This window comes from Scomber japonicus, chromosome 1 (assembly GCF_027409825.1).
Source record: "Scomber japonicus isolate fScoJap1 chromosome 1, fScoJap1.pri, whole genome shotgun sequence".
Taxonomy (NCBI): Eukaryota; Metazoa; Chordata; class Actinopteri; order Scombriformes; family Scombridae; genus Scomber; species Scomber japonicus.
The window spans coordinates 24346787-24364486 of NC_070578.1; the positions used below are offsets into that span (position 1 = coordinate 24346787).

Consider the following 17700-nt stretch of genomic DNA (forward strand, 5'->3'; position numbering starts at 1 on the left):
GACAGGACCAAAATGCAGTCTTGATTGTGCATTATGCAGTGCATGTACTTTGTCATTGAGATCATGATCACTCAGAGAGAAAAAGGCTTGTAATAGTGACACTACATCCTTGTCTTTTTAGAGAGTGCGCATGTTACCTGCAGTAACACAGGAGTAATACAAGTTTCTGCCTCCTGCTGCTTGATGCAGTTTATATTAGCAGTGAAAAGAACAAACACATTAAAGACAATGTTAGACAGCTTATAGAGACACCACTCTTGTTAGAGTTGCCTTGCTGTTTTGTGTGTTTTACAAGCACATTGAATACAATTGTAGATCCTCTTAATGATTAATGAGGTAATAAAAACTTTGAGGTTGTACTTGGCTTGTTTTAATGACAGTGCAGAGAAAGTTATCTTCTTTTTTTTAACCTGCATTTCTTGAATATTAGGACATTTTTTAGGATAAAATAAACTGTAGCACTCAATCCTCCAGCTTCACAGCCTTTGAGGAGAAATGACAAAACAAGTATGATAAAGTGGTTTTGCTATATGTCCATAAAGACAAAGTCAATAGCTAATGGAATGACTCATTAATTATTAACTTTAAGTCGATAAATATTGGTGTTTATATTAATTCATAAGTGCTTTTCATGCTTCAGAGACACAGGCTGCTTCATCAAGACTATAATCTCCTCATAAAGATAGCAGAATGATAAAAGAGAGAGGGAGTGACACTCAGACGCCCCTGTGGATATTTGAACATTGCTGGAGACAATTGGCCATAATAGCCAGTCACACCAGAGCTGGACCATGACACAGCTGCGTCAAGGGAACATTGACGGTTACAGACTTCATTGTGGTGCATAATTATGACTGCTATCAACTGCAAATATGTGACTATCATGATAAAGAATGCACAACAACAAACAACATGGCATGAAAGTAGGATGTGCTCAGCTTCTCAGCCTCTAAAATCCCAAATCAGGATCAGATGAATTTATTTGATACACTCATATACTATTTTTGTGTAATTAAACAACAAATCTGATGTTATTTTATCTTCCTTATCATCAGATACCATAAAACAACCAAAACAGTTCATTTATCCTATTAAATTAAGTGCCATTTGTGTCGAAATGCAGCTTATGAATCCATGCCATAAAACTCCATTGTTGTACAAAATACTCCATTGTTGTACAAATACTATTTAAAGAGTCTTATTGTTGCACTGTAGCAGCTGAGCTATAAGGGGGGAAAAACTATGGTACAGAGTTGCTGTTGTTACAGAAATAGTTTTTGGATGATGATGGAGTTCTGTGGCACTGAGGGATAATCCATCAACACATACAATGCTTGTTAATTGGAGAAATGCATTGTTGGTTTGGTCTTTTGTGGAATTTATAGATAATTATAAAAAGTTGAAATGACACCAGCTTTATCCTTTAATCCATAAAAAAACTGTCTTCCTAAACTTGTGTGTGTGTGTGTGTGTGTGTGTGTGTCTGTGTGTGTGTGTGTGTGTGTGTGTGTGTGTTTCTCCGAGTGTGCTTAAATGAAATATTGACATCCTTTTTGCTAGTTCCTGTGGGTATCAAGGTGAGTGACGAAGTGGAAGATTGAATAGAGAGTGGAACAAGATGGGGAGGGAAATAGAAATGAGAAGGCTGGAAAGGGAGTTGTGAGTGCGTGAGTGCAGGAATATACTGTGACTGTGTGGGTGTATAGCAGGAGCAAGAAATACAGAGATGGATTGTGATACGGCCAGAAATTGGAAAGGGAGAAATGGCTAAACTCTTAAGAGAGAAAGTAGATTTTACGAAAAGCCAGTGTGGAGAATGAAGGAGAAGAGCAAGATGGAGGAAATGGGGAGAATGTGTTGGTGTTTAATGGAGGGTGAAAAAAGGTGAAAGGCAGAGAACATCCATGGAGGAAAAGGGAGCTGGAGGCTATGAGTACCCATTGTTCACACACATTGTGATAATGCACAAATTCACACCTTCAATAGCATACACTGCACCCCCCCCCCCCCCCCCCCCTAAAAAAAACCACAAAAAAACAATGCAGCACCACATACCAAGTGAGGCATGCGGACAGAGAAAACCAATAGATGTTTTATTAGCCTCTTTTTCTCCAAATTCAAACTTAATTTAATCGGGCATCTCATTTTAAAACAACAGCTGCTGTTTAGGATGACATTTTCAAATAAGACCAACATATTTGTGGTAGTTATTAGGCTATTTGGCTTGAAATAAAAAAGACAGATCAATAACAGATGGCAGTAATAAATATTAAGGGGACACAAAGATATTATGAGAAAATAGCTCAAGAGAGCTTGAATTGTTTCAATTTGTCCAAAGCATCAAGCTTCAGGGTTACTGGTTCTGGGTAGATCGAATACAAAATCTAAACACAGTCTTTCCTGAATCAGCACTAATGGAAAAACCTGGAGCACTGATAATCTCCTGGGTAGAACCAACACAAGCTGGTGCATTTCATACTCACTGGGAATGAACTTCATCTTCATCATCATCATCATCATCACAGTCATCATTATAATATACTGTAAGGTGTAACACACTCATGATTATTTACATCAGTAGTGACCCAGAAAATCAATGAATAGGTGGGAATATCTGCTTACAGTTAATAGAAAACAGGCTGGTGTGTAGTATAATTTACAGTTGCTGTCACAATAGTATAAGCCAACGCCATTTTTGTGCAATATTTCACACTGCCTTTACCATGTGTGTATTTCACAAGAGCAAGTAGCTTTGATGTTCCTACTCTGATCCACGTAGCCAATGGAAATATAATCTATGCAGCACAGCAATATTTTGAAACTTGGTTTGATTCAGTAGTAGGCTACAGGATTATGAATACATAGGAATAGAAATAGTCTTGCTCTGATCACTGACAAATAAATGCTGTTGCTTGGTAAAGAAGCAAAAATAAACACTGGAATCAACCTGCCAACTTCAAGAAGTCTTTACTCATTTCAATCACTGGCAGCAGCCAAATGAAAAGTGAGTGCAGTTTCCTGTAGGGGGGATAAGGTTGTGTAAGGAGTGAATCATACTTGAAAAAAGCTGTGAACATTGAAATGGCTTTAAAATCTAAACCAATTGTAGAAGAAATGTGGTATCCCACTCATGTACATTACAGTCCTAGAGAAGTACACAGTGTTAAATGTTTGGTCATTAACCACCTCAAACTACTGGACCATCCTATCTATTTGTTTCCTGCTAAAGGTAAGAAATTCACGGAAAAACGAGCCTGTGAATACACGATGAGCAAAGAAAAAGAAATCCACATCTGATGGCAGATGGGCACAGAATTGCCAAACAAGAGCAACAACTCCCACCTGATCTGTATATAATTCAAGACATCATGTAGAAGACGATCCTTTCAATCAGAGTGTTTTATACCAGAGGAACCAAAGAAGAAGTAAAGGCAATATTAGAGGTGTTTTTGTGTCCAAGGTTAACACGTGTAAGAGTTTCGGTAAATTAAATGTTTGTTGTTGCAGTTTTGTTATTTGTGTTACGCCTGTGAATAGTAAAGGAAAGGGTTAGGCTTAGGGTTATTACAACTTTGGTTTTATTTTTGTTTGTCTCTAATGGCTGATATAATTGAACTCACCAATCAGTTATTGCTGAATTCTGACTTGATAACATTGTTACAATGAATCCAGATGGGGGAAGAAATAAATGTAAAGGTAAAATTAATACATTTTAGTATAAGTTTTGTTATCCAACATACAAACATGAACACACGTCTTGTCCTGCACTTCAGTTTGTTGAATGAGCCACTACACACACATTCACAGAGGAAAAGTGCACCACTAGCATCAGTTAGCAGGCTAGATAGCTAATTAGCTATTCAGCTGCAGGCAGCACATCAAACAGCACATAATCACATCTGCAATATCACTTCAGACTTGTTAAACGCTGGCTTGGTCATTGCTCTGTTTCTTTTTTTCTTCATTCTAGTATTACAAAAATATTGCCAAAAAAATTTAAAAATGTAAACATTATTTTTGATTACCAAGAGGGTTGATGAAATGCGATTTCAGTTGGACTTTAATATTACCAACAGACGTTTTGCTACTTGTCTTCATCAGTCAAAAGGTATAGCTTACTGCAAATAATTATAGTGTGTAGACAACCAACTTCTCAGTGGATAGTAGGCTTAACACAATTTAAAATCGTTTGGATAGTGGATCTAATGTTGTTCTAATCACAAAAGATTTAAAACTATTTCTACTTTTTAGTGTTGTAGCCATGTTATCAAATCTCACATCATCATTACATTGTCACTATTACTGGTTCTGAATGATGGTCAAAACCACAAAATGAGGCTCAACTATGAAACTATGGATTCCCCTTTCATGTACATACAGGAATGTAATGCCACATATTTGAATATGTGTCTGTGTTTTCATATCATTCAGCTCTTACAGTGTCTGTTCTGTGTTCTTGTTTCCAGGTTTTGCTCTCTGGACTGATCGGAGTGGTGTCATGGAAGAGGCCGCTCTCTCTTGTGGTGAGTGTCCTCTAAACACCACACTCAGCTGCTAATCTGTCAATCCTGAACGAAACACGAACATACAAGTGGGAGCCTTTTATTGTGATGATGGGAGTGACGCTAATGTGACTCATGAGGCACATACTTGTCTGAAAACGATGCTTTTGGGGTTTTTTTGTCTGTTATAATCTACACATGTTGAAAATACAACACTACAGGAGAATGCCAATCATGTCGAGGCATAAGACATGGCTAATACTGTACCTGATTAGCACAACATGTGTAGATAAGTCCCATATTAATTAACAACAGGAAATAACACTAGGTTGGAAGTCTTCACCTTTCTTCAATTTACTGTGTTAATGAAAATACAGGATTTAATTATACATTGAGTTAACAAATATCACCATATTCTTCTTGCTATAACAAAACTTTGCACAAATCATTGCTTATTTACTATGAAAATCAATTCATTTTTTAATGTATGCATTTCTAAGCCTGCAAACAGTACGGGGGATGTTATCTCAGCATACTGACACAATGTGACTAAGTGCTGAGAAGTCCAAACCCAGTTGCTGGTCATACTTGTGGTTTAGCATCTGTAGAAACTTAACTGTCTTTTGGCCTGATTTACTAAAGGTCTGCGTGTGTAAAAATGTGTGCATCAGGCCCTTTGAACGCAGTTCAACTTTTGGGGCATGTTCAGATTGTGTTAAAATCCCTGGATCACAGCTTCAGTGTTGTGTTTTCACAACCGCTGACCTGGAAACCACAAGACCAAACTCAGTCAGAAGTCTTAACAATTTTCAGTTTTCTTGTGTCTGCTTGCACAGATAAAAAATCAATGAACTGTGCTGCTCAAGTTCAAACACATGTAATATCACCTGGATAGAAACCTTTTTTGCCACTTTTGTCAGCAACACTCGCTGAGCAAAGATTACAGGTGGGGGATCTGGGATTGTATTTATCAAACTTCTAAAATGTATATTTTTGTAAGATAAAGTTGAAATCTTTCCCTTTTACTCCCACTCTAAACTTAAAAATACAAGCCATTCAACACAATTTCAGAAAGCTCAGGGGTTCATCAGGAGTACAGCCTAGATGCAGTGCAGAAACAGAGGTGAACACGGTCTGAGACAGAGTTTGGAGTCATTGTACAATATATCAATGATCATGATGAATTATGTGTTAGCTGAAGCTATATGTATAACTTAGAATAGGGAAGCTTTAGTCTATATTTGCATTTTATTGAACATTTGATGGGATGTTACACCCCTATTTCTCTCTTTTTTGCATTTATCAGGGGTGCAAAAAAGAAGAATAAAGGTGGCTGATTTTGTATGCAATGACCTTTCATGTGTCTTTATTGTCTGCACTTGTCAGAGTGGTACAAAATTATCGAATGCTTTCCTTGTCCAGTCTGGCTTTCATTTACTTCCTATTTTAACCAATTCTTTATTATTTAATCTCTATTCATTTTTCATAAATATATTAGATTAATGTTATTTGCTACTGCAGATATTCATGATTTCACACAAACAAAATGAACTTTAGAAAATCAAATTGTTCCAGAATAATATCTATCTAGATTATTTTTAAAGAAGAGTGCCATAACAGGGCCCGAAAACCCTTTAATTGACTGTCATGTAGTGCAATGTGTTGCCCACATTCCTCTAGTGTGTTTGTAATGTATTGCATTATATAAATTATTTCACTTCAAAAAGACATGCAGAGAGTCATATTAGTCCACTTGTGATAAGAGATGATCCTCTCTCTCTCTCTCTCTCTCTCTCTCTCTCTCTCTCTCTCTCTCTCTCTCTCTCTCTCTCTCTCTCTCTCTCTCTCTCTCTCTCTCTCCTTTAAAGCACAGATCAGTGTTGGGTTGAGGCATAAACTACAAGTCCCTGCCCAATTTCATTTCCCAATCATTTCTATTTCATGCTCTCTTACTGCCATAAATAATCTCATCTCATTTCTGCAGCTTTACCACAGCGCGTTGTACCCCTCCCCTCTCACTGCGTATCATTTGTCTCGCTCTCTTTACTTTTATCACCTTGCTTCCCTGCTACACATATCTGCATCTTCTCCCTTCACATTTCTTTCTCCCGTCCCCTCCCCCCTCTTTCTTTTTCCCTTTGTGTAACGTTAGACTAGAGAGAAGAGATTTGAATCATACCAGGAATCAAAGGAAATATCCCATCATTGAGGTGTGAGTAGAAATTGGTCACACATTGTGCACAGTACAAGAGTTAAATCCTCTTACCTCCTTTTCCTTAAAAAGCATGACTAATTTACTGAAATAGTCTATGCCAGCTATTACACAGATGTCAATCCATGGTCACTGCTTCCTGTCTTTAGAGAGGACTAACAAGTAATATCTGGCAAGGTTTCTGTGACTTTTGCTGTAGCTTGTAATGTTTGGGCCTGACAGGCAAGCATTTTCATTTCTGGCTTTGACCCAGCGCTGACTGGCAGGTGACTAATACACCGGCTGGACTCTTTCAGTCTTGGCAACGCTGCACCAACCCATCTGCCAAATGTGGGTGGCCATTATGGGGCTTTTTTCCTATCTTTACTCAAGAGCGTGGTCTTTCAATTTGAGAGTATGATTTATTGATTTTGATTTTGTAATGCTTTCCCCCAAAATGCTGCCCTAGCACTCACAAAGCCCCTGCGTGTGATTAGATGTGCTCAGCTTCTGCTCAGACCTGTTGTATGTTTGTTTTATTGTTGCTTGCATAATTTTCCTGCTCCAGCTTCTTCTCGCACTCAGGCTGCTTCTGTGGGCTTGTGAAACATCTGCTGTCACATTTCTGCTCTGCTCTGGGATTGTTTGTGCAAGAACCCTGTCAAAATCCCCCAACCAATAGAATGGCAGGTGTAGTGTTGACCAATGAAATGATTGCTGTCTTCTTGCAGGCATGTTTGTTTTACCTCTTAGGGCATCCTGTATGGGTGATTACTCCTCCAGGGCTTTATTAACTGCATTAACTGCATCTCCCTTGCTTTAAAGGACAGTTCATATGTATATACCAATGTCCGTACTTTTTACTATAATACCTACATATGATAGTAGCTGTATAGCAAGCCACCTGGAGGATTCTCATAAAATGAAGGACTTTGGCTCTAAAAAGACTGCTTTACTTTGACTTGATTTGATTAATTTTAGACTTGGATTTGTCCCCCATCACTTACATTGAAAATGTATAATGAAGGTATTAGTGGTGCATATGTACAGGAGGAATAACTTCACCAAGAAAAACGTGCCTAACTGTTGTCTTAAGAGAAACTTGTAAAATGCAGTAAAACTTGCAGTAACACAATAGCTGATATTATAATTAACTTGATATGGCACATTTATCATCAAATATCACCTTATTACTCTGCTCTCCATGGACTCCTGGGGGAAATATCTGGCTATTTTACTGCTAAATGTGCCACTATGCTCACCATCTAGTCCTAGCTTTGTCTTACTGCTGTTTGCTGCAGGGCATCTGCATACGGTGGCCTTTTAGGGATTTTCCCACAAAAATGAGCTGTCTGCTGCGTGCAAAGTGTGTGTGGATAAAAAATAGTACATTTTACTACAAGCGACCCCTTTCAAATACAAGTAATCATGAGATCCATTATTGAAATAAAAATATTTATAGTTAAATTTACAGGTTTAAGTTCATAGAAATTAATTAATCAATAACAATACCAGTAATGATAATAATCAACAGACTGATCAATTATGAAAACAGCAACCCTGAAAGAATTGGTTCAAAATATTAAAATAAAATGTATTTTAATTGGAATGATCTTTAAGTATATTCAGACATTTAGAAATGTAGCAGGATTTTTAGTTCTTTGTATTTGTACTGAAGTATTAGGGAGGCAGATATGAGGTATAAATAGAAAAGGCAAGACAGAATTTAAAAGAAAGCTTGTGCAACATCTTTGGCTCTGACACATTGCAGTCAAGTCAGCGCACGACGCTGAGTGCAATGTTCAGATGGTTGGAGACGGGATGTTTGAATGCCAAAGTCGAAAAAGAAGTGCATCATTGTGGAGAAAGTTGACGTGTCGAATATAAAATCCTGTCTGCTCCAAACTTTCCTTGTAAACTCAAACGCAGTTTAAGATATATTGTTATATTTAGCTCAGTGGAATGAGAAAATGCAGCGCGTCCGTGTTTGAGGGAAATCCTCCTCTTCCCCCTGAAACAGCTAATAAATATTGTTGTTTTCTACCAATCTGGTCTGTGGCATTAGTGCCACAGCAGATTTACTGTGTATCACTGAGAGCCAGAAGACAGACAAGACTACCTGCAGTGTTATGCTGTTTGTGACTGTGATGGATTATGTGTTCAGAGTGAGTCAAAGACAGAGAGAGAGTTAGAGGGCAGTAAGTCCTTGTTTGGCCTGTCAGGAAACAAGACAGGGATTGTCTGAAGAAGGGATGAGCAGAGGGCCCAGTATTTGTATTTATATCTTTATTTGTTGAGGCAGCAAAATTATGTGTATTTGTATTTATTCCCAAATCGAGGTGGAAATAAGTTTAACAATCCTTCTTTGTTTTTGTTACACTTTTAATTTTAGTTTGTTTTGTTTGTTTAAAGTATTAACAGTACACAGGATACGCACCTCTACATACTTTTATATACTGAATAAGTTAATTCCATTAATTCTTGTTTATTTATTGTACTAATGCACTTTGTAGTCACATTCATATTTATTCTTTATCTTTGCACCAAATATTACCTCATTTATATTGTTTGATGTACTGTTATGTTATATGTGCCTTGTAAGGTGTCCTTGAGTGCTTTGAAAGGCACTTTTAAATGAAATGCATTATCATTATTATTATTATTATTATTATTATTATTATTATTATTATTATTATTATTATTATTATTAATTTTCCAACCATGAACCACACCATCCCAAGTTCAAGTCCTACTACAGACCCTCATTTCTTGTTATTTTTCCACTATCTAATAAAGGCCCAAAAAATGTGTTTTAAAAAGATAGTGATTAAATGTATTTTCCAAAATAACAATGACAGATTTTATTAATACACTATAACACTATTTATACTATAGAGACCTGATACTCCTCTGGTTTCAAGCAAGGAGATATTTAAATAATGAAGAGGCACAGCTGTCTTGAGGTGAAACAGTCATTGCACTTGTGAGAGTAAGAGAGTGTAACATGTGCAGCTATGTTAGCAGTCCACAGTGATGTAAGTGCAAGTTAGCCATTAGTGACAGAGTTCAGGGTTAGGGCAGGGATGTGTAGCTGAAGCACGGACTGAGGGCTTCCCTGGATGATCTACTACATTTACATGGACCTTATTAGTAGGACTACAGAGCTTGTAACATTATAGTTTTCTGCTACATTGCTACTGTGGGTTACTCTCAATGCAATTTTAGTAAAATATATTTTTAAAATGAGCTGTTATGCCTTATATTGTAGTAAACTACAGCCATTATAGCACTTCAAAAAGCAATCCAATCCAATCCATATAGCACGATTTTAACAACACAATAAATAGATAACACAAAAGAAGCACAATAAAAAGATGAAGTACACATTAGAAAGACAAAAGTAATAAAATAAAATAAAATAAATAAAATGCACTGCCCGCACAAGATAAATGCATGTATACACATAAAATCAACACACTACATGTTGTCAAAAGCCAAAGAAAATAGGTGGCTTTTAAGAAAAGTTTTAAAATGAGACAGTGAGGAGACCTGTCTAATGTGCAGCAGCAATCCATTCCAAAGTTTTGGAGCTGCAATGGCAAAGACTCGATCCCCTCTGAGCTTAAGCCTAGCTTTAGGCACTGGTAGTCAGCTGACCTCAGAGATTGTCTGGGAGTGTAGGGGTGCAACATCTCAGAGAGGTGAGGTGGGGCAAGGCCATTCAAGGCTTTAAAAGCAAATAAAATAATTTTAAAATGATTCCGAAAATGGACGGGCAGCCAGTGGAGTGAAGCTAAAATAGGTGAAATGTGCTCATACTTGCTTGTGCCAGTTAAAAGACAGCAGCATTCTGTACCAGTTGAAGACAAGCATTGGAGGACCAACTAACCCCCATATAAAGTGCATTACAGTAATCCAGACGATTGGTCACAAAGGTGTGATTACTGTCTGAAAGTGCTGTCTCTGAAGGACTGGTTTAATTTTTGCCAGCTGCCTTAACTGGAAAAAGTTAGACTTCACCACAGCTTTAATCTGGCAGTCAAATTTATGATCTGCGTTCACTTTTACCCCCAGATTGTTCACAATTGGCTTGCAATACCGTGCTAAAGAACCCAGATCAACTAGTGGGGTCACAGGAGTGCCACCAAAGACCACGACTTATGTCTTTTTTTCATTAAAATTCAGAAAATTTGAAGACATCCAAGCTTTAAGGTCATGTAAACACTTTAGCAGTAGCATAACAGAGTGGGAATCAGACTTTTTAAGGTGGACATAGATCTGGCTGTCATCCACATATCAGTGAAAAGAAATGCCATGTTTCCTGAGAATGGAACCAAGTGGGAGTAGATAGAGAAAATAAAAGAGGGCCAAGGACAGAGCCCTGTGGGACCCCACATGAGAGAGGAGCAGTGGAGGACACAGAGTCAAAACCATTCCAAAATAACATGAAAAGTCAGTCAATAAGTCATATAAACTCTATTTACAGTTCTCAGCCAGGTGTAAATGCAATCCATACAACATGACCACATTCATTAAAAGAAATCACCCAGCAAGTTGAAAGGTCACTTAAATCCAGCTCTTCCTGCCAGCTCAAGCAAACCAGGCAAAAGCTATGAGTAAAACGAGAAAATGAGAATTTTAATACTGGATGTAAATGCAAAGAGCAATAGATCAGATATCTTTATTTAGAAAATGTATCCAGATACAGATTGCCAGTTAATTTAATTAATATGTTTGGACATCTAAAATGTCTCAATTTAAAAATTACAAGTCTCTATTTCGTTATGTTTACTCTGGATTTGATTGAAATTGAAATTCATTGTATTGTAAATTTTTACAGTATTATCTTCATCAGGTAAAGGTAACACTGAAACATTCTGTGGAACGTGCAGATTAAATGTTTGTTCAGCACGCTGTCTTTAGAAGTTTTTCACTCTGCATTGAATTACTGTCAGAGAATCCACTATAATAAATGAATAATCTGTAGAACAAAGGTTTATCTTGACGTCAGTGGCTGCTTGGCCTATAGTACTGTATGCCCAGAGAATATTAAGAATGCATCCCTGTTGGTGAAATCTTTTTTTAGGGCTGCTTTTCTCATTGTTTTCAATGTGAATGAGACTCTGCTATACATTCCTAAGTGTGCTTCTGTGGCTAAACAAAACAACCTAAAAAAAAGAAGAGGCACCCAGTAATCAGAGAGGGTAAATATTTTATCTCTGTCATTGTGGCTTTTCAGTGCATCCATTAACCTTTAAATTGACAGGTTGGAACTGGAGCATGTGTCTTTCCTGATCTGAGGGATATACTTATCTATGTGGTGCAAGCCCTAACATGCCTGGGACACTATAGAACTATCAAAGTTTGATCTGTAAAGATATCACTGATTTGATTCTGCCATCATATTCTGACAGCTCCATATTTGTTAAACCATTCATCACTATTCCTGCGGCTTTTTTCAACTGTACTCTTACTGGATACATAAACATGCACACGCTGTACATACAGCCCTGTAGCTATACCATCGAGGATACAGAGGCCACTGTGAATTTGGAGGTTTTAGGAACCTGGAAGGTTATTTACACTCTCAAAACTATCACTTGTTGGGTGTTTTATAGACTAACTCCAGTATTTCTATACTGTACAGTATGTATATTCAGCACATTCAATTACTTTTAGGGAAATAAAATAAATCAGTATTTCCCCAACAGAGTTTTACTTCTGGCAGTGTGGAGATTAAACAGTTTTTAGAGTATTATAGGAAATACATTTACAGGCATAATTGAAGATTTAACAGTTATGTAAATGTTCTTGGATAAGGGTGGCTCAGACTCATAGCCTCATTGTTTCTAAAACCCAGTTATGGCCCTGTGTGCCTACACATGTTAACACACGTGCACACACGCACGCTTATGTCAAGCAGCCAAGTTTCAATGCAGTGTTTGCCGAACACTCATTCATGCGTTGGTGTATGTGTTTGACAATACTTTCATGCGTCAATACTCAATACAAGCACAATTGTGCACATTTCATCACTAAAAAAGGAGCAAAAAGATGAAAACACTGGGGTACTTTTGCAGATAGGAGATATGCTGCTCCACTAACACTGCTCGTTGTCACCAAGGCAATCCTTAGGCAGTGAGGAGTCATTCTCACAGACTCACAGTTATGATTCAAGTGTGAGGAATCCCAAAATAGTGCCTGAATCGTTCAGTGGAGCTCACAGCTTGAGACAAACAAGACAATTAAAGAGGTAGGCTAATCATTATTATTTGTGTTTTTATCAAAAGGTAATTTGTATAAACTTTGAATTTTACCTTTGCATTTTAGTTCCATTTTAGTGTTTTAAATTCCATCATGTTAGCTCTCCAACAATTGCAGCCTACAAGTGTCCTACAAATTTGCAACAGAAAATACCTTCCTTTACTGTCTTTTCCTTTCCAATTATTACCACACTTTCTTCACTTGAGTATGTGAGAACCTGATAAAACTTTAGCAACTGTATCTGCAATTTATGATTGACATTTGTGCAACAAAATTGCATTTTTGAAATGGGGCCCTTAGATAAACCATGCAGAATGTATATTTTTGATAGCAACGTTACTGGTTTGGAGAAAATGGCAGAAACGATATTGGATGAAAGGTTGGCGTAAGTAGAGTGTGAAAATTGTGCTGTGGAGAAATATTAGGTGTGTTTGAGGAGTGCCAGGGCCTGTAGGCCCTGTAGGCCCCCCTCAAACTTCCAACACAGCTTAATTTGACAAATGTGTGTCTGTTCATCTTCATTCAGATACAGAAAGTACTGTGTATGATTTATTGGACCATTTCAGTGGCATGATGATGGTGAAGACTTCCTGGGGATAAATTTGAGTCCAGGACTTCAGCACTCCACATTGATGCTGCTCCTTATATACACACAAACCTCATGCTCACTGCAAGGTCATGAGAGCATAAAATTCTCACTTTTTTGCTATCTGACACAAACACACTCACATACACGCTTTGCTTGCCCCACCTCCAAATATTGGACTAACGATGCACACAAATCACCAACACACATCATAACCATAGACTTTCCATTATGATCACATAACTACAGTAGGGCCAGCAGGACAGCGGTGAAAGGGTTTATGAGGTACTCTCTGTGACAGCCTGTGACCCTGGCAGGCCATAAATATTACTGTAGTGGATGAAAGAGGGAGGAAGAGAGTGAGAAAGATGGCTCACTGACTGATTGCGATGGAGGAAATGGACATCTCCACGCTGGGGAAATAAAGATTTGTAGTCAAACACCACAACAACAAAAAATCAAAACTGCACAGTTCATGACATTCATTTTTAAAAATCATCCAATTAATGAAATCATTAAAAAGATAATCCGAGCAGCATAGGCAGAGGCAGTGCATCTGTCCAGTGGATTTCTGCCCTCCAATAGTTGAGCATTTTTCGTGCAGACCTAAATGGACAAATTAATCCTCTAATTAGGAATGAAATTAGCCCATTAGCAGCCTCTGTTCCTGGCTCTGTGGCCAGCAGGGAATGGGTTGCATGTGTTTGTGTTCCTGCACTATAGCTCTGACTCTGCCTCAACTATAAACGGACTAACTTATTGCTTTGGGCCCCTGGTCTTTGGCCCCAGACAGACAATGCTGGACTCTGCCTGAATCCTAAATCATTTGGATGTCCTTTCCCTTTTCTCTCAGCTGCTTCTTTGAAACCACACAGCCAATTTACTATTTGGTGACTTCTAGAAATCTCTTTGCAACAAAATTACGACTGAGATGTTGTTTGATGTAAACAGATGTGAGTCAGACACAAGACACATGATATCAGGGGATATTTTAAAAAGTCTTTCTATGCTGGATGTTTGTGGAGATAAACAAAGGGATGTTCTCTGGTTTATACACCCACTGCTATCTTGCCCTCTGAGGCTGGTGACATATCTTTAATTCATGAATAGCTAATGAAAAAACAAAAGCACAATGATGAGAAACTGCTGCTTTTAGTCCACAGTGGTTTGGTTGTCTTTTGATCATAATGATCCCTCAGCGGATTATTTATAGTGGTGTTGCACATAGTGTGCTGTAAATATAAATACAGTGATGGGGGGTGACATGGTTGTAATGCTGTCCACGTGTGAAAATTTTGCATCTATGTTCCATTTTTTGTATGTGTATAAGTGTATAAGTTTTATCATTAAAGTTATTATCATTACTGCATATTTGTTTTTAATATATAAAATGCAGAAGCTGTTGTACGGAAGCTATCCATCTTCGAACATTAGCAAATATCAGCTTTTCTAAAATGATAAGCCTCGTGTCCACAAGGTAGACTACTGAAAGCAGTCTACCCCTCCCAACCCCACCCATACACACACACACTTTCCCACACACACTAACGCGTCAACAGCTTTCTGCCATGCACATAAAAACAAGCAAACAAACAAGTTATTGTCTGCATACGAAGCTGATAATCTTGAATTTATTAATGTCATTATGTGTTTACTCGTCATCTGCACATGTTTCATATGTCAGGCTGATGAGCTGAGTTTTGCAGAGTTTCAGCATGCAGCAGGATAATTAGTAGGGTTTGTTTCCTTCTCTCCTGGAGAGCCTCAGTGATAAAGCCCATAAATCTGTCCCAGCAGTCTCTTCTGTTTTCTGCCTTTATGGCCTCTCCAGACTTTATTTGGCCATGTAAATTCTGATTTTTAAGGGGTTTGTGAAGCACAATTTATTCTTTAAGGCTACTATCAATATTCTTATTCAATAATGGGTCATTTGATACAGTTGTAGGTGGGATTTTAAAGAGGTTATAAAGAGCTTGCTTGTAGTGATTAACCTTTAGAAAATTATTACCCGACTGCAGTTCTGCATTGCTTTATAGAGTTTCATTGTGCCTTTCAACTTATTGTTTTTTAGTTTTTTCTGGCCTGCAACGTTACTAGTTCACCCTCTCAGCTCTCATGGTGTTGTTTCCAGATGCATCAGGCAACTGATATTAGATACGACTGTAGATGAAAGATAGTATTTCTCAGTATCCGCTGGCCATACCAAATTAAAAGATGAGAGGTCAGTTTTTTGTTCACAGTATATGTCTACCATACCAATAGACTGTATAAAAATAGCCGTAATGAGATGTGATGTCACCAACAGAGCAGTAGCTTAATGTGAGCGGTGCACACTTGGGGTAATGTCAGTTACTTCAGCTAAATCTCACTGAAAACATTATTCACTTACTGTAGCGTTTCTAGAGAATCAACCGTAGGAGGGGCCAAAGGGGTCGGGTGCAATGTGTGCTGGGTGGCAGCCGAAGGCGGGGACCTTGGTGGTCCGATCCTCGGCTGCAGAAGCTAGCTCTAGGGACGTGGAATGTCACCTCTCTGGTGGGGAAGGAGCCTGAGCTGGTGCGTGAGGTTGAGAAGTTCCGGCTAGACATAGTTGGATAGTTGAACCTTGGATTCAGGAGGAGCAATGTGGTTTTCGTCCGGGTCGTGGAACTGTGGACCAGCTCTACACCCTCTGCAGGGTCCTTGAGGGTGCATGGGAGTTTGCCCAACCAATCCACATGTGTTTTGTGGACTTGGAGAAGTAATGCAGGCTCTGCACAGATCCGTCGTGGTGAAGAGGGAGCTGAGCCAAAAGGCAAAGCTCTCGATTGGTCAATCTTCGTTCCTACCCTCACCTATGGTCATGAGCTTTGGGTAGTGACCAAAAGAACAAGATTGCGGGTGCAAGCGGCCGAAATTAGCTTCCTCCGTAGGGTGGCTGGGCTCTCCCTTAGAGATAGGATGAGAAGCTCGGTCATCCGGGAGGAGCTCGGAGTAGACCCGCTGCTCCTCCACGTTGAGAGGAGCCAGATAAGGTGGCTCGGACGCCTTCCTGGTGAGGTGGTCAGGGCACGTCCCACCGGTAGGAGACCCCGGGGAAGACCCAGGACATGCTGGAGAGACTATGTCTCTCGGCTGGCCTGGGAACCTCGGGGTCCCCCGGGACGAACTGAACGAAGTGGCTGGGGAGAGGGAAGTCTGGGCTTCCCTGCTTAGGCTGCTGCCCCCGCGACCCGACCCCGGATAAGCGACAGAAGACGGTGACGGTGACATTTCTAGAGAAAAGTATGGGAGTAATCTGGGACTAGTGAATTTTTGGAGTCAACATCTAGTGACCATCAGTGGCATTGCACTTTGAGGTACTTCTGCATTGGCTTCAGCCTCAAGCCGTGGTAGCTGTAGGTTTGAATAAGGAAAATAATAAAAAACAGTTTCGCCCCTGGAGAGGCTGCGAACAAATTCTCATCATTGTGATGAAGTAAAATATCCCCTACACAACTAAATAAAGAATTAGAGTAAGCGGTTTTCCTTTTATCTGTGAGTACCATACTGTACATTCAAATTAAATTCTAGGGTCATTTGAAGGAACGTAAGACAGTCATGCACCTGCAATACTGCACAGAGGTGAATGTGAACATTAAAATAGGTGAACTAACACAGTGATAGGATGCTGTGTCCAGAAATCTATTGTGTTACCATAGATAAATCCAACTCCAGCCAGCAACAAGGTAAATTTACTCACTTATCTGTCACAACATCTCATGGGTTCATGAAACATTCAGACAACAGTTTGTCACAAACACATGACACATAAAGACGTACAAGCAATTTGTATTGAATGACGAAGAAGGAAAAGAAGACTCTTCTGTTCATTGTTATCCTCAGTACAAAGTATAACTCATAGCTGATATACAGGCATTCAACCCACAAGCACAAACAAAAAATGGCGCTTGCACTCTTCTTTCAGCTATTATTAAACAGCACAAATAGCCTCCACTCTCTGCTGTCACATTGGTGCCAATCTCTTTCTGCAGCAAATGGGTAGAACTGTGTGTGACATTACAATGATTGTGTTTTGGGCAAATAAAGACATTAGAGGCAGGGTCCACCAGTTCATATTCCACGGTTGACTGAACAACTAGTGCTCTGTGGTCACTTGTGAGGGACTCAAGTCATGT

The 17700-nt window shown here is 38.8% G+C and overlaps 1 protein-coding gene across 1 annotated transcript in view; it reads left to right on the top strand.

Annotated features, from left to right (window-relative positions):
• Positions 1 to 17700, top strand: part of fam189a1 (family with sequence similarity 189 member A1) — an 87971-nt gene that overhangs the window by 36391 nt on the left and 33880 nt on the right. Inside the window, exon 2 of the mRNA XM_053319873.1 lies at positions 4467 to 4523. Within this exon, the coding sequence (XP_053175848.1) occupies positions 4467 to 4523 (57 nt within the window). The remainder of the gene's footprint in view (positions 1 to 4466; positions 4524 to 17700) is intronic.